At 40.4% G+C, this 15,029-nt stretch overlaps 1 protein-coding gene across 1 annotated transcript in view; it reads right to left on the bottom strand.

The window, feature by feature from the left end:
• The window catches only part of LOC124602277 (probable RNA-binding protein 19), a 106,369-nt gene that overhangs the window by 77,064 nt on the left and 14,276 nt on the right, over positions 1 to 15,029 (bottom strand). Inside the window, exon 3 of the mRNA XM_047136310.1 lies at positions 9,367 to 9,527. Within this exon, the coding sequence (XP_046992266.1) occupies positions 9,367 to 9,527 (161 nt within the window). The remainder of the gene's footprint in view (positions 1 to 9,366; positions 9,528 to 15,029) is intronic.

Below are 15,029 nucleotides of genomic sequence, written 5' to 3'. Positions count from 1 at the left end.
TGCTCACCAAGCAGCAGCAGGAGAAAACACACACACACACACACACACACACACACACACACACACACAAAGGTTTAGCTTCTGCAAACTTTCGGAGCCAGTGGCTCCTCGTTCGGGCAGAAGAGTTGAAGGGGAAGGGAGAGGGATGAAGAAAAAAGACTGAGTGACAGATAAAATTTGCAATTCACACACTTTAAGGTGCAATATTAAATGGATGAGTGAAATACTTTTTATGCACTTGCCATTATAAGAGGCTGGTACTGCTTAAGAGGTACCTAAACAGCAAGACTGCAAATAAGAACAGTCCAAAATGCAAAAGTATCCTGCCTAACTCAACAGTGTAGGATGTATATATTACTTCTTAATACGCTTGTCTGGCAAATCCATATGATGTGCATGCACATATAAATGGTCAATAAGGTGGAGCAGATGATTTCCATGCAAATACAGTTTCAAATATTAAGTTTATTAAAGGATTAAGTCAGCATTCAACCGTTCCTGTCATCAATTATTATCCAGAAAGTTTGCCTAATGATGAAAATTAAGACCAGTGTTCCTTGCTGTGGAAAAATTAAAAACAAACTGTTAATTATAAATTGCTTTTTGTTGTGTGGTTAGAAGAAGAGCACAAAACAAAAAATAGTCTATAAACAGAGCACATTAAGCTGGAGTCTGTACAAAGTATGTTACACAATCAATCACTACCCCGAAGACTATTGCTTAAAGACTGCCTAAGGAGGATAACATGCCCCATTTCAAAGTCATCTTTCAATACATCAGAAGTGGTATGAAAAATGGTAGTGAAAGAAAGAAGAGATGGAAGGGCGTACCCAAAATCCCCACTTGGAAGCTATCCAACAGCTTCAAACAGCACCAATCACCTTCTACACATTGAGAAAAAAGCAACTGTCAGATGCTCTTTCCATAAAGAGACATCATGTATTACTGCCTCTAACAAGGTTACAACATTGACAACCAAGCTACATCACTGAAACTATATTCAGGGCAACTAACCAGTTTCATAAAACAAGGATCTGGTTCAGCTCACCATCTATAACAGGTCTCTGATATATGACCAGTCAGAGCAACACTTTATTACTTGTTTGGATAGGGATGTTCTTCCAGGCTTTTCAGGATGGAAAATTAAGGAATCTTGTTTCTACGAGTCAGGGAATGGTGCTGTTTTCTGTACTGAGTTATAATCTTATGGAGAATATTGTCACATCAAAACCACAATAAATGGTCATGTCACTTGGATTTCCTGAATTTGGTGGCTGTGCGAGTGGCTGGGTGTAAGTGATGGCAGCACCGTGATACTTCTGAAGAACTGGAGGAACAGACGCTGAGAGACCACGTGAGCATGCGAGCCCTAATTCATGGTCTGGGAACTAAACAATGAGGATTGTGTGAATATACAGGGGTAGGAGGAGATTGCGGCAAGATGTCTCGAGGTGCATTGCAAATGGTAATACCACCAGAGAATGAGTGTCTGGGGGTCAACGTCCATCACATGAAAAAAGAATATGGTAAATTAGATGATCAGGAAATTGTCATATGATGATTTCAAAAGTGAGCAAGAGTTGGTAACATTGGAACTGAAGAGGTAAAATCCCCACTTCAATGAAGAGATTATCTACATAACTAGTCCGGAAGGAGCAAGTGTCCAGTCTTACTCCACAATGATGTACTGGGGTGAACCTTATCAAAGCACCAAAGATGCCACGAGGTCAGATTAAAGGGAAACAATGAACACAGGTGTGCTGCTAGATTTGTCACTGGTAGGTCCAATCAGCACATGAGTATTACAGAGATGCTCAGTGAGCTTCAATGGAAATCCTCGGATGGAGGAAGACATTCTTTTTGCCAGGTGACTGGCAACCATAGTTCATTCAGGACAGGAACAGGACACGATAAATATGGAGTAGAGTAGCGTGACCCACAAGAGATATGGACAAGGAAGTAGAGAGCATTAAGCTTTCATATGCAGATAGTCTTTAGTTGATGAATGGTGGCCACGTCACATTTTCATCGAAGAGGAGTCCCACAAATCAGGGCTGTGTAACGACAAGTGTTGGGTACCGAGATCGTGTTCTTGGTCTGGATAAACTGTGATATAACAACAGAACTAGAGGAATTGTGTTTTTGTGCGAGAAACTGGAAGCTATGGTAAGGTGTCCAAGAGGAGGCTCTTTGGATGGCTCCTTATAACTAGCATTCAGCCAAAGTTCCAGATTGGGAGTGACACCAAATTCAAAAGTCGTCGACATTCGACAACTATCCAGAACCCATTGATGGTGATGAGCAGGAATATAACACTCAGCACGGAGAACCCATGCAGAGCTGGGTGATGTACCAGCTATAATCCAATGCAACTAGATGAAAAGTGATGAACACAAATTGTAGGGAGACAACCACGGAAGGTAAGAGTAAAATGTGAAGCTTTCCAAGCAGTGTTGTATGCCTAAGTGGGTCAAGACTACAATGAGAAGTTGGCATTTAGAAAAAGGGTGTTGGATTGCTCTTCCAAAACTTAACCAGATGGTGAGCTGTACATCATCCCTCCCACAAATGACACTGCTTGCGGGACAAAAAGCCCCACAATTTGAGAACCCAGCATGATGGCCCATCATGCTATCATCCTTTCAAGAACCTTGCAGAGCACACTGGTGAGGCTAATCAGTCATAGCTGTCAATAGATGTTGGGTTTTGGTCTGGTTTAAGGATCAAGGTGATGATACTTTCTCTCCACTATAAAGGGAAAACACCTTCTAGCCAAATACAGCTGAGGACTCAGAGTAGATCAAACTGAGTCACATTCAAATATTGTATTATCTGTATATCAATAGAATCAGTGCCTGGACAAGTTGATTCAAGAGCTTGAAGCAGTTCACAGTAGTAGTAGTGGTAGTAGTAGTAGTAGTAGTAGTAGTAGTAGTAGTAGCAGCAGCAGCAGCAGCAGCACAACCACAACCACCACCACCAGCACAACCATTTATTTTCTTCAGTAAGAAGATTGGTTTGATGGGATCTACACAGTAATCCGTGATGATCAAGCCTCTTCATTTCTACACAACTATCTCAAGAAAACCAGGAGAGCTCCACATTCTGGCACTGACGGGCCAACTGGGACTGTTTGACTGCCACGTCGCCCTCTGCTTATGGTGTAACTGGACCAGCACACCACTCTCCCAGCTGTTGTCGGCTCTCTTGACCTTGGAGCTGCCACTTCTCATTCAATTTGCTCCTTGAGTGGTCTCAAGGATGACTTCGCCCTGATCCAGTCATCTCACCTAGGAAAAATCCCCGGCAATACTGGGAACCGAACTTGTGGTCCTTTGCACTACAGCCAGACACTCACCACTCAGTTACAGAGGCGGATAAAACTATCACAAGACGTCTCAGGATGTGTCCTATCAATTGACCCATTATTTTAGTCAAGTTGTGCAGCACATTTATTTTTTCCACGATTCAATTCAGTACTTCCTCATTACTTTTTCAATCTACCCATCAAACTTCCAACATTCTTCTGCAGCACCACATTTCAAAAGCTTCCATTCTCTTCTTGTCTGAACTGCTTATTGTCCATGTTTCACTTTCGCAAAATGCTAAATTCCATACAAATAACTTCAGAGAAAGACTTTCTAACAGTTAAATTTATATTCATTGTGAACAAATTTCTCTTTTTAAGAAACATTTTTCTTGCTACTGCCAGTCTGCATTTCATATGCTCTCTACTTTGGACATCACTAGTTATTTAGCTGCCCAAATAGCAAAATTCACCAAACTACTTTAAGTGTGTGTTTTTCTAATCTAGGTCTATCAATATAACATGATTTAATTCGACTGCTTTCCGTGATCTTTGGCGGCCCACTACATAGGAACTCGGCCCATATCTGGAATGAAGAGGCTACATTCCCAAGAAGGAGTCGTAGTGCTCCCACCATTCCTTCTTGCTGCATTTAATCAGATACTTTACTGAGGCTTGGTCAACATGGTGATGACAAGGAAGTGACAGGATCACCAAAAATAGGTCATTGTCACAAGATTATCAATAGTAACCATTTTAACAAGGCCACAAGATTGGGGGAAGGGACTGTAAGGTCAATACTTGAAAATGTGCTATGATTGGTGCTACAGTGAGTAGGAATATCATTATTGAAGAGACACAGATTAAGACTGGAAAGAAAGTGATCAACCAGAAGGCGCTTATTAGATGACGTGGTACTCCCTCACATGGTGTGGTGTCCACTGAAACCCCAAGCAGGAGATAAGGGATGGGAGAGTTGCAGAATCAAGGAGGGCATCTCAGGGTAGTAAATGCCCTGTCCATTGGTAAATGAATGATCAATGGGGTCATTTGGGCTCACACTGCTATTGTTTCCAATGTGGTACAGAGGGGAGTCCACTCACTGACAATATCTGTGGGGACCAATGTACAAATCCCTCCAAATGCTCCCTAAAGGTCAGTATTGATTTTGACAGGGCAATTACAGTTACGACAAAACCATGGTAACCTCAAAAAGTTGGAGAATGGAGAATGGTTCCTAGTGAAATGCAATTCTCGGAGATCAACACAGACCCAGAATAGAGCAATTGTTGCTGTACTTCTGGCAGGTGACAATAATATCCATTGCAGTTCCACAGAATTATCATTTTGGGGGCATCTTGGTTAGGCATGAAGGAGCAAGAAGACAGGTCACACCCCAGGTACATTCTCTGTTACCCAGCAGCAATGGAACAACAGTGATGAACGAAGGTACCAAGCTAACAGCATGTTGGGATCCAGCTGCTCTGAGGTCACTGGGTTAGCCTTCATGTGAAATTCTCAGGCTGAGGATACAGAATCAAAGTCCCCAAAGATGGTGCTGCAGGTCAAGGTACTGCAAATGAATGGGCCATAATAGTGGCAAAAGTCAGTATCACTGGAATGGGACATAGCTTATTGTACTTCGTCCTAGCTTCATAATATGAGAGGGTATCAAGAGACATCAGTTTTCTGGATTTTGGGTTCCTTGATTAGGGTAGCACACTTTGAGGATCACAAAGTGTTGTCACCTCTGCAATTGATACATAAAGGAGGTAGCTCACACAGAGTGTTTTCAGGAAGTTGTCAGTTATAGTCCCCACAAATTGGGTTGTTTGCCTACCAGGAAGACACATGCCCAATGCATTGGCATTTGAAGGACTGCAATGGGGAATGAGAGATATGGCTTTACAACACAATTCTAGGTCATGACTTTGACTTTCTCAGGGAAGCAAATATCCTTCAAAAGGGGGGATGAATGCTCTGGTGTCATCCTTGTTGTCTATGAGCCTGGACATACAAACTGCACTACTCATTTCGCCAAGTTTTCGCACAGTTCTTCATCTGCCAGCAGTGGCAAGTCTCAGTGAAAAGTTAAACACTCTACCCTGTTCAGGCTGTAATGGTGTGTTACGGTAATAGATACATCAAAATTTTTACATGAGAGTAATGCTCAGGACTTGTTGGGGTTTTGCTGCTTTAAGACGAAACCATTTCATAATTTACTAAGGGAAGAGTTTTCTCCAAATACATTTTCAATCTTCTCCCTAAAATACATTGGTTTAGTAGACAGCAAAGGCCCTCCATCAGTTTGGATGCAAATCAAGAATTGAGGATGATAACTTTCTGCAGTTCGTTTAATCTTGCTATCCTGCCATGATGTTGCCAAAGACGGAAAATTAATAGGGTCATAATGGTCTGCACTGAGGAATTCAGATTTGTCTGAGGAGACTGATCCAGCCAGAGCAAGGAGTACCTGGCTTGATGGCTATCGCAACGAGTCCCGGTGCTCGTAAATGGACAGGCACCTTGGCATTTGTGGAGAGGTAACACCTCTGGTGTCAATAGTGCATTCCAACATAGTCAGGGGACTAGCACACGTCTATCGCACTTCTGTAACTTTTTTTTCTTCTTCTTTTTTTTTGATAAGTGGAGGGCAAATACAAATGTGGGGAAAGCACCTGGATTAAGCAAAATAGGTGGTGTAAAACACAGCAGGAAGAGCCATAATTAATGTCCTGCAAGACAGCTCAGTTGTAAGCAGGGAATCTGTCTGTCTTTGAGACCACATCTGAGAAACAATACAGTCAGAGAGTAAGATTGCAGGACAGGAAAAGAAGAAGTACTGCAACAGTCTGCAGCTCCGTGCTCACCATGCAAATACTCATAAAGAGTTCTGAGCACCCTAGGTATAGATTCAACATGTACTCCACGAATTCCACCGAGCGACGTGGTGCAGCAGTTAACACACTGCACTCATGTTCGGGAGGACGACGGTTCAAACCTGCTTCCAGCCATCCTGATTTAGGTTTTCTGTGATTTCCCTAAATTGCTCCAGGTAAATGCTGGGATGGTTCCTTTGAAAGGGCATGACCGACTTCCTTCCCTAATCCTGTGGGACTGATGACCTTGCTGTTTGGTCCCGTCCCCCAAATCAACCAACCAATCCACAAATTTATCATCTGTCGTCTTGAGTGGTTTTCGTTATTACTTTTTCACATTTCATTGTCCTTAAGGCCTGATCTTGTGCAATCACTATTTGAGTTTCTGACTTTGCTCTCAGGTGTGTCTGATTTCTGGTAATGTTCCAGCTCTCCAAGCAGTTTAGATAATGTCCATGCCAATATTGCTGTCTCCAGGATTGTTTTAGCTTATTCTGAGTTTCAATTTCACTGTCACACTGCAGAAGTAAGTAAGTATCAACTCCTGCAAACTGTCAACACTTTCTTGCTTCTTCTTCACCTTGGCAAAATTGAGTTTGCCTCTCAGAATGAATTATTTGATGGTTAGATGATGTGCTAGGTCACAAACCTTCCAAATCTGACTATGGTATTTTCGGCTCTGACCTTATCCTCCATCTTCACTTATCACATACGGTTTTTTGATGTCAACTGTGGAGTACATGTTAAGCAATTTTTATGTCTTGTGGTCTGCCGATAAAGTTACTTCTTGTCTCTAAGTAACCGGACCAAAGCAGTATTTGATTACATGAACAGTCACTGATCTTATAACCATAATTTTGTTCCTGGAATGATAATGAATTCTCAGCACATGCTTTAGCCTCCTGAAGAACTCTTTTCTTAATGGTTTCTTTCATAATTTCATAATTTTTCTCTACACCATGGTAACAGTAAGTCTACATTATTTTAAGAACCTGATGATTTATTAAAAAATTATGATCTGTACAATAGCTCGTGTAGCTTTAAGAACAACAATCAATTTCGGTCAGATAACAGGTCATCTTGAAGTATAAAATGACATGTCATTCCCCAACGGATTTCACCGCTTCTCATCTAAACCACAGCACTGAATTACCATTCCATTTTTTTTCCTCACTTTTCACATTCCTGAGGCAGAAGAGGTGTCTTTACAATTGTTAACATGCAAACTTTTGAAGTAGTTCATTTATGACAGGAAAACAACAATGTGAAATATATAAAATGTACAGGAGCTAGATAGGGTATGAAATTATTGTAAACAATCATGTCTACTGACCCCGCCTCCGAAAGGTGCCTGTGATGGGACTGGAATGGGAAGTGCTGGGTGTGTGGATAAGATAGGTCTTGCACTTACCCCGTCTGTGTAATAGCTTGTTCCAAACTCTTGCCACATGGGTCTTAACACTCTAGAAGACAAAACAAATCACAAGCTGCAATGACTTAAAAGCCACTGTCTTCCCCATTTTGTGGGCATTTCACTTCCTCAGTTATCTACTGTCCCTCCCCCTCTTGTATATTGCATATTTCTCTTCTCACTTATGTGAATCCTGACAAACTGGAAGACAAGACATACTCCACTGTTCTTTACTAAGTTGCAATAATTCCAGTTGAAGGTGATTGTTCTCAAGAAATGGCTTTCTGATCACGGTTAAGAACAAATATATCTTAAATAGCAGAATGCTACTCACCAAGTCCTTCTACATCTTCAGTCAAAAATGTGAAGCAGAGAAAAATGAGCTGGGGGACAAAAGATGGAAAGGGAATAAGAGAAAGATGACAAAAACAAAGATAGAGAAAGGTATGTTGATAGACAGAGAAAAATAAATGCATTGTATTACACATGAGTAATCTTCATTGTTCTACTTCTTTTGGTTATATAAGGTTACACCAAGTTACCCATAGAAAAGACTGGTGTGGTTTCAAAAGTCAATAAATATGTATTTGAGATACATAAAACAGCATAAGCACCAGTAATTGCTTATGTTTTTGAGAAACTACCAACAGTTTGCCTTTTATAGTAACTGTGGGAAACTATACCACATTTTCAAAGCAGCATCAGGCAGTACAAAGTTTTCGGAGTCACTGCACTTGATGTGTCAAAACTTGTGCTTATAGCACAGTGAGAGTTTCATGAACAGTTCAATAAAAAATAGCCACACAAACATTTCAAATGGATGCTGTCAATGTTTTGTGGCAACTGGACACCTGTATAAGAAAAAAAAGGTAATATAGACCTTGTATGCTACAAGTAAAGTAGAAAAAAATGCATTACGTGTTCTTTACATAGTTCCTGCAAGTCTGTCACATATGTGGGCATGGCCAGAATGACAATATAGTAATAAATGCATAAGAAATTGCACCTTAGCCTCTACAATCTTTTCTGGCGTACACTCTCAGACAATTAAATTTTATAGTCAATTTTTTGTTTGTTTACTGTTACATGTCTGCAAACCTGGAACACACTGAAATCCTGACATACTGGTACAATAGCACACAACCTGAAGGGCCTAAACAAAATTATGTAGCCCACTGATGCAGTGGAGTATCGTGGTGTAATTCATTTTTGGCACTTAAGGGGAACAATACTGCAATAATCTTTACTGAGTTAGTGGAAATGTACAACAATAATCCACCAGCATACAACCCTGGTTACATGGCACAGACAATTCCACTGTGGTCAAACAAGACCAGATGACAAAAGACGAAGTGGTAGATCATCTCAGTGTAAAGAAGTGGAAATAACATCAGAAGCAGAGGCACAAATGCTCCAAGACTGACATATCCCAGTCAAGGCAACAGTGGGAAAAGTGGAAAACCAGTGCAATTCAAATTACTTCTTTAATTGTTTGGATTATCTTGATAAAGTTGCAAAATTTTTATTAAAATCTAAAAGTTTTTTGAATGTCAGATGTACTCTTATAGCTTATGAAAATCCGACATAATTCTTCAACTCAATAATTTATAATATACAAGCTGTAACGTTCATAAGTACATATATATATATATATATATATATAACTTTTATCTGATTAACAAGTAACAAATGTGGTTAATATCATAATAATGTACAATTTAACAAGTAACAAATGTGGTTAATATCATAATAATATACAATTTAAGTACCTTATCAAGCACTTCCTTGATTATGTTGTCTCTTGGTTTTTTGCCTGAGTTACTTTTTTCCTTGCCATCTTCATTCACAGCATCTGTTGTCTCATGACTTTTCTTATATGCAGAACTATCAAATGAATACTTGCTCCATGCTTTTGGTTTTGTTGGATCACCTGAAGGTGAAAAATGTACTACAAACAAGTTTTACGGACAAATTCAAGACCTTCTTTGAAAAAATCTGTATCTATCTCCTAATGTCAGCTATACAAATATTTTCTTTGCAAGCTCTTTTCCCCCACTCTCTTTACATGCACTCCCTATCCCTCTCCATTTACCAACACTCACTCACTCACTCACTCTCTCTTATCAGAACTTCGGTTTGGAAATACCTTTACGCGCACGCACGTGCGCACACACACACGCGCGCACACACACACACACACACACACACACACACACACACACACCTATGTCCCTACATTATGCTGACATTATGTAGGGGTGTGTAAGAGTGAGTGTGTGTGTGTGTTACTCTAGCTCGTCAAAGTTAATTCCGAAAGCTAGCAAGTTTTCTATCTTTTGTGTGGGCCTATTGACAACTTAAAACTCCTACTTTCTAGTAAGTGATTTCCTTTAATCCAAAAGTATTAAAATTCCCTCTTGGTTACAACTGGTTCACTGTGAAAGTTTTGTGTTCAGTTACCCCAAAGATAATGTTGGAGCAAGGCACATGTCACTGCTTGTGGTGACATGTCACTCATTTCACTGCCTTTCTGACATGTAGGACATTTAATTATTGTTTCTGATGTGTGACTTACAAATTTACATGTTTTAATTTGTAATTCCTGTGCAACACATACCCACACGGTACTCAAGAATCATCCTGATTTTTTTTTTAAAGTGAAGCACCCAGAAGACATGGTTACAGGTTAGTGTAACTTCATACATGTACATGCCATCAGTGAATATTTAAATGATTAGAGTTGCAATTCTTTATGATGTGTAGAATGATCACGAAAGTGCATTAGTGTTTAGTGTTGTTACCGGGCCTGGCAGGGTATATAAGAGGCATGAACAGTGTCAGATATTGAGTGATTACTGCGAAGGAGACAGAAATGGCACAAACTCATGCAAGACAGCACTTTCGGTACCTAACTGAACTGTAAAGGTCCTTCGTTATGGGTCTCTCTTTGGCAGGCTGGTTGAATCTTGCAATATCCAGATTTGTGGGGCATTTGGAACTGACAACAGTCCATGGGAAGATGTGGGCAGGCATAAATGCCATCAAGGTTCTGGTCCACAAAGTCTAACCACACAAGGGAACCATACTGTGCACCAAGCATGTTGTAATCCGTTCACATCTGTCTCTGCCATCAGAGAAAAAGAAATGGACTTCCTCCAATATATTGAGTCATCCTGCACCATTGGTCAGAGACTGTCAGCAGTCAGACTAGGAAATTACTATTTCATATGTACCCCTTAACATTACTGAGACACATGAACTGTTGTTGAATGGGATCACATGGTTCTGCACTACTCTAGTTGACCATCATCTGTGAGTAAAGTGGGAGTGTGGGAAGAGGTCCCATTCTCCCAATGTTTTGGAGAGGCATATTAGTGTTACTTCTGCCTTCATGGTGTGGGGAGCCACTGGGTATGATTTCAGGTCTTGATTGATAGCGAATGAAGGAACTCTGGCAGCACAACAATATGCCGTGGACATCCTGCATACTCCTGAGTTACCACTCATATGACAGTATAACAATGTCATTTTTCAGCAGGACAATGTTCATCCACAAGGTGCGCATCTCTCTATGAAATGTCTGCATGATGATGTGGTACTCCTGTGGCCAACAAGATCCCCAGATTTATCCACAATAGAAAACATGTGAGACCAGCTTAGATGTCAACTCCATTGCAGTGCCAGTGTCTAGGATATAAATGACCAAGTACAACAGTTATGTGCTAGCTTGCGTCAAGAGAGGATACAAGGGCTTTATGACATCTTTTCCAACCAAATTAATCCATGCATCAAGCCCAGAAGGTGTCTAACAAGTGTCGTACTGGTAAGAGGGCTTTTATTGCTAAGTTCTCAGTAAATTTGACTTGATAATGCAATTACTGATGTAACATCACATACCTGCTCAAGACATTTCATTTCCTCTTGCCCTCCTGCATGACATTTGTTGTCAGACAATTATTTGTCTGCAGACATACTTCCAAGGGCAAGATGGATGTGTGTGTGTGTGTGTGTGTGTGTGTGTGTAAGGAATCTTTGGAAAAGTACCAATACATTTCATGCATATAAATCAAATAAATTGTAAATTTATCCAAACCATTATAAACATTGAACTTGCAGCTGTGGTTAAAATTGCAGATGGTTCGTATTAAAAAGAACATGTTTTACGAAGCATTATGAAGTGAGTGGTAGCAGTATTAGTGTAGATTCCTCAATAAATTGCCCCAATGAAATTCAAAAGGGTGAATACTTTTAGCTCATACGTAAACAATAGTTGTGCATTAGAAACGGAATTGTTGTTGTTGTTGTTGTTGTTGTTGTTGCGGTCTTCAGTCCTGAGACTGGTTTGATGCAGCTCTCCATGCTACTCTATCCTGTGCAAGCTTCTTCATCTCCCAGTACCTACTGCAACCTACATCCTTCTGAATCTGCTTAGTGTATTCATCTCTTGGTCTCCCTCTACGATTTTTACCCTCCACGCTGCCCTCCAATACTAAATTGGTGATCCCTTGATGCCTTAGAACATGTCCTACCAACCGATCCCTTCTTCTGGTCAAGTTGTGCCACAAACTTCTCTTCTCCCCAATCCTATTCAATATTTCCTCATTAGTTATGTGATCTACCCATCTAATCTTCAGCATTCTTCTGTAGCACCACATTTCGAAAGCTTCTATTCTCTTCTTGTCCAAACTATTTATCGTCCATGTTTCACTTCCATACATGGCTATACTCCATACAAATACTTTCAGAAATGACTTCCTGACACTTAAATCTATACTCGATGTTAACAAATTTCTCTTCTTCAGAAACGCTTTCCTTGCCATTGTCAGTCTACATTTTATATCCTCTCTGCTTCGACCATCATCAGTTATTTTGCTCCCCAAATAGCAAAACTCCTTTACTTGTCTCATCCTCGTTTTGCTTTTGTTGATGTTCATCTTATATCCTCCTTTCAAGACACTATCCATTCCGTTCAACTGCTCTTCTGAGTCCTTTGCTGTCTCTGACAGAATTACGATGTCATCAGCGAACCTCAAAGTTTTTATTTCTTCTCCATGGATTTTAATACCTACTCCGAATTTTTCTTTTGTTTCCTTCACTGCTTGTTCAATATACAGATTGAATAACATCAGGGAGAGACTACAACCCTGTCTCACTCCCTTCCCAACCACTGCTTCTCTTTCATGCCCCTCGACTCATAACTGCCATCCGGTTCTGTACACATTGTAAATAGCCTTTCGCTCCCTGTATTTTACCCCAGCCACCTTCAGAATTTGAAAGAGAGTATTCCAGTCAACATTGTCAAAAGCTTTCTCTAAGTCTACTAATGCTAGAAACGTAGGTTTGCCCTTCCTTAATCTAGCTTCTAAGATAAGTCGTAGGGTCAGTATTGCCTCACGTGTTCCAACATTTCTACGGAATCCAAACTGATCTTCCCCGAGGTCGGCTTCTACTAGTTTTTCCATTCGTCTGTAAAGAATTCGCGTTAGTATTTTCAGCTGTGACTTATTACACTGATAGTTCGGTAATTTTCACATCTGTCAACACCTGGTTTCTTTGGGATTGGAATTATTATATTCTTCTTGAAGTCTGAGGGTATTTAGCCTGTCTCATACATCTTGCTCACCAGATGGTAGAGTTTTGTCAGGACTAGCTCTCCCAAGGCCGTCACCCTTCACTATCTGAATAATTTCTTTTATTTGATCGTACATTTCTTAAATTTCTTCGTTATATGCAGAGCTAGTTGGCATATAAACTTGTACTACTGTAGTAGGTGTGGGTTTCGTATCTATCTTGGCCACAATAATGGGTTCACTATGCTGTTTGTAGTAGCTTACCCGCATTCCTATTTTCCTATTCATTATTGAACCTACTCCTGCATTACCCCTATTTGATTTTGTGTTTATAACCCTGTAGTCACCTGACAAGAAGTCTTTTTCCTCCTGCCACCGAACTTCACTAATTCCCACTATATCTAACTTTAACCTACCCATTTCCCTTTTTAAATTTTCTAACCTACTTGCCCGATTAAGGGATCTGACATTCCACGCTCGGATCCATAGAACACCAGTTTTCTTTCTCCTGATAACGACATCCTCTTGAGTAGTCCCCGCCCGGAGATCCGAATGGGGGTCTATTTTACCTCCGGAATTTTTTACCCAAGAGGACGCCATCATCATTTAACCATACAGTAAAGCTGCATGCCCTCGGGAAAAATTAAGGCCGTAGTTTCCCCCTTGCTTTCAGCCGTTCACAGTACCAGTACAGCAAGGCCGTTTTGGTTATTGTTACAAGGCCAGATCAGTCAATCATCCAGACCGTTGCCCCTGCAACTACTGAAAAGACTGCTGCCCCTCTTCAGGAACCACACGTTTGTCTGGCCTCTCAACAGATACCCCTTCGTTGTGGTTGCTATCTGTATCGCTGAGGCATGCAAGCCTCCCCACCAACGGCAAGGTCCATGGTTCATGGGGGGGAGGAGAAACAGAATTATTTATAGTATTTGTCCTATTAACATGACATACAGCAGATTTAATTTTTTGGTCTTCATGTACAACAGATACATCATATGGAAATTCCAGTTGATGTGTCAAGTCATTTATGTGGAGGGGAGTATCAGTCAGAAACTATTAGTTCCCTCCACAATATCAGAAGAACAGAACCATTAGTGATTTTCCTGACAAATTGCCAAGTTGCTGTTTTGTGTAAATAGTTAAATTATTTTTTCTCTTCGTGAGGTGACTAATATTTTTGACTTGTCAGATAAATGTATAGAATGTAACAAAAAGATAAGGAGAAAATATTTTGTGGGTATGGGAACAGAAAAACTTTATTTTCATGTTAGAACCCATTTCCATAATCAGGAATAGAACACACTACCAGACCACATGAAACTCTTCCTAACACGACATTTTCAAAATGCTATTTCCATTATGTCTGGTTAACTTGTAGTACTTAGACCCACAGCCAGTGCTGTGTGTTCCATTTAGTAAAAGCCAGTGCTGTGTGTTCCATTTAGTAAAAGCCAGTGCTGTGCATTCCATTTAGTGAAAGTAATGTTAACATGCAACGCTTAAGGATTGTCTTGCCCATTAAACAAATGTAGTGTTCACATGCAACCAACTACAACATCTTATTTAAACCATTTAATTGTGTACATCATGGACATGGTTTCCTGCTTAGTACAAAGAAAGTGTGAGCAAATGTGAAGCTGGCAGGTGCCTGTCTGTAACAGGAATTAGCAAATGGTAACGGCTGTGCCACTCAGTGTTATGAAGAGAAATCACCTGAATGAAGGTGTCCAGAAAGGAAGATACATGATGCAACTCACCATCATCATATTGAGCATAGGGTGTGTAAGGTCTGCTACTTGTGACAGAGAGGCCTAGAAGGATGAGACTAACTGGATGAGACAATTCTTCATGCAGCTGACAAC

This window comes from Schistocerca americana, chromosome 1 (assembly GCF_021461395.2).
Source record: "Schistocerca americana isolate TAMUIC-IGC-003095 chromosome 1, iqSchAmer2.1, whole genome shotgun sequence".
In the NCBI taxonomy this organism is placed as follows: domain Eukaryota; kingdom Metazoa; phylum Arthropoda; class Insecta; order Orthoptera; family Acrididae; genus Schistocerca; species Schistocerca americana.
Note: the sequence above shows the minus strand (reverse complement) of the source record. Positions and strands in the feature narration are given on the sequence as shown.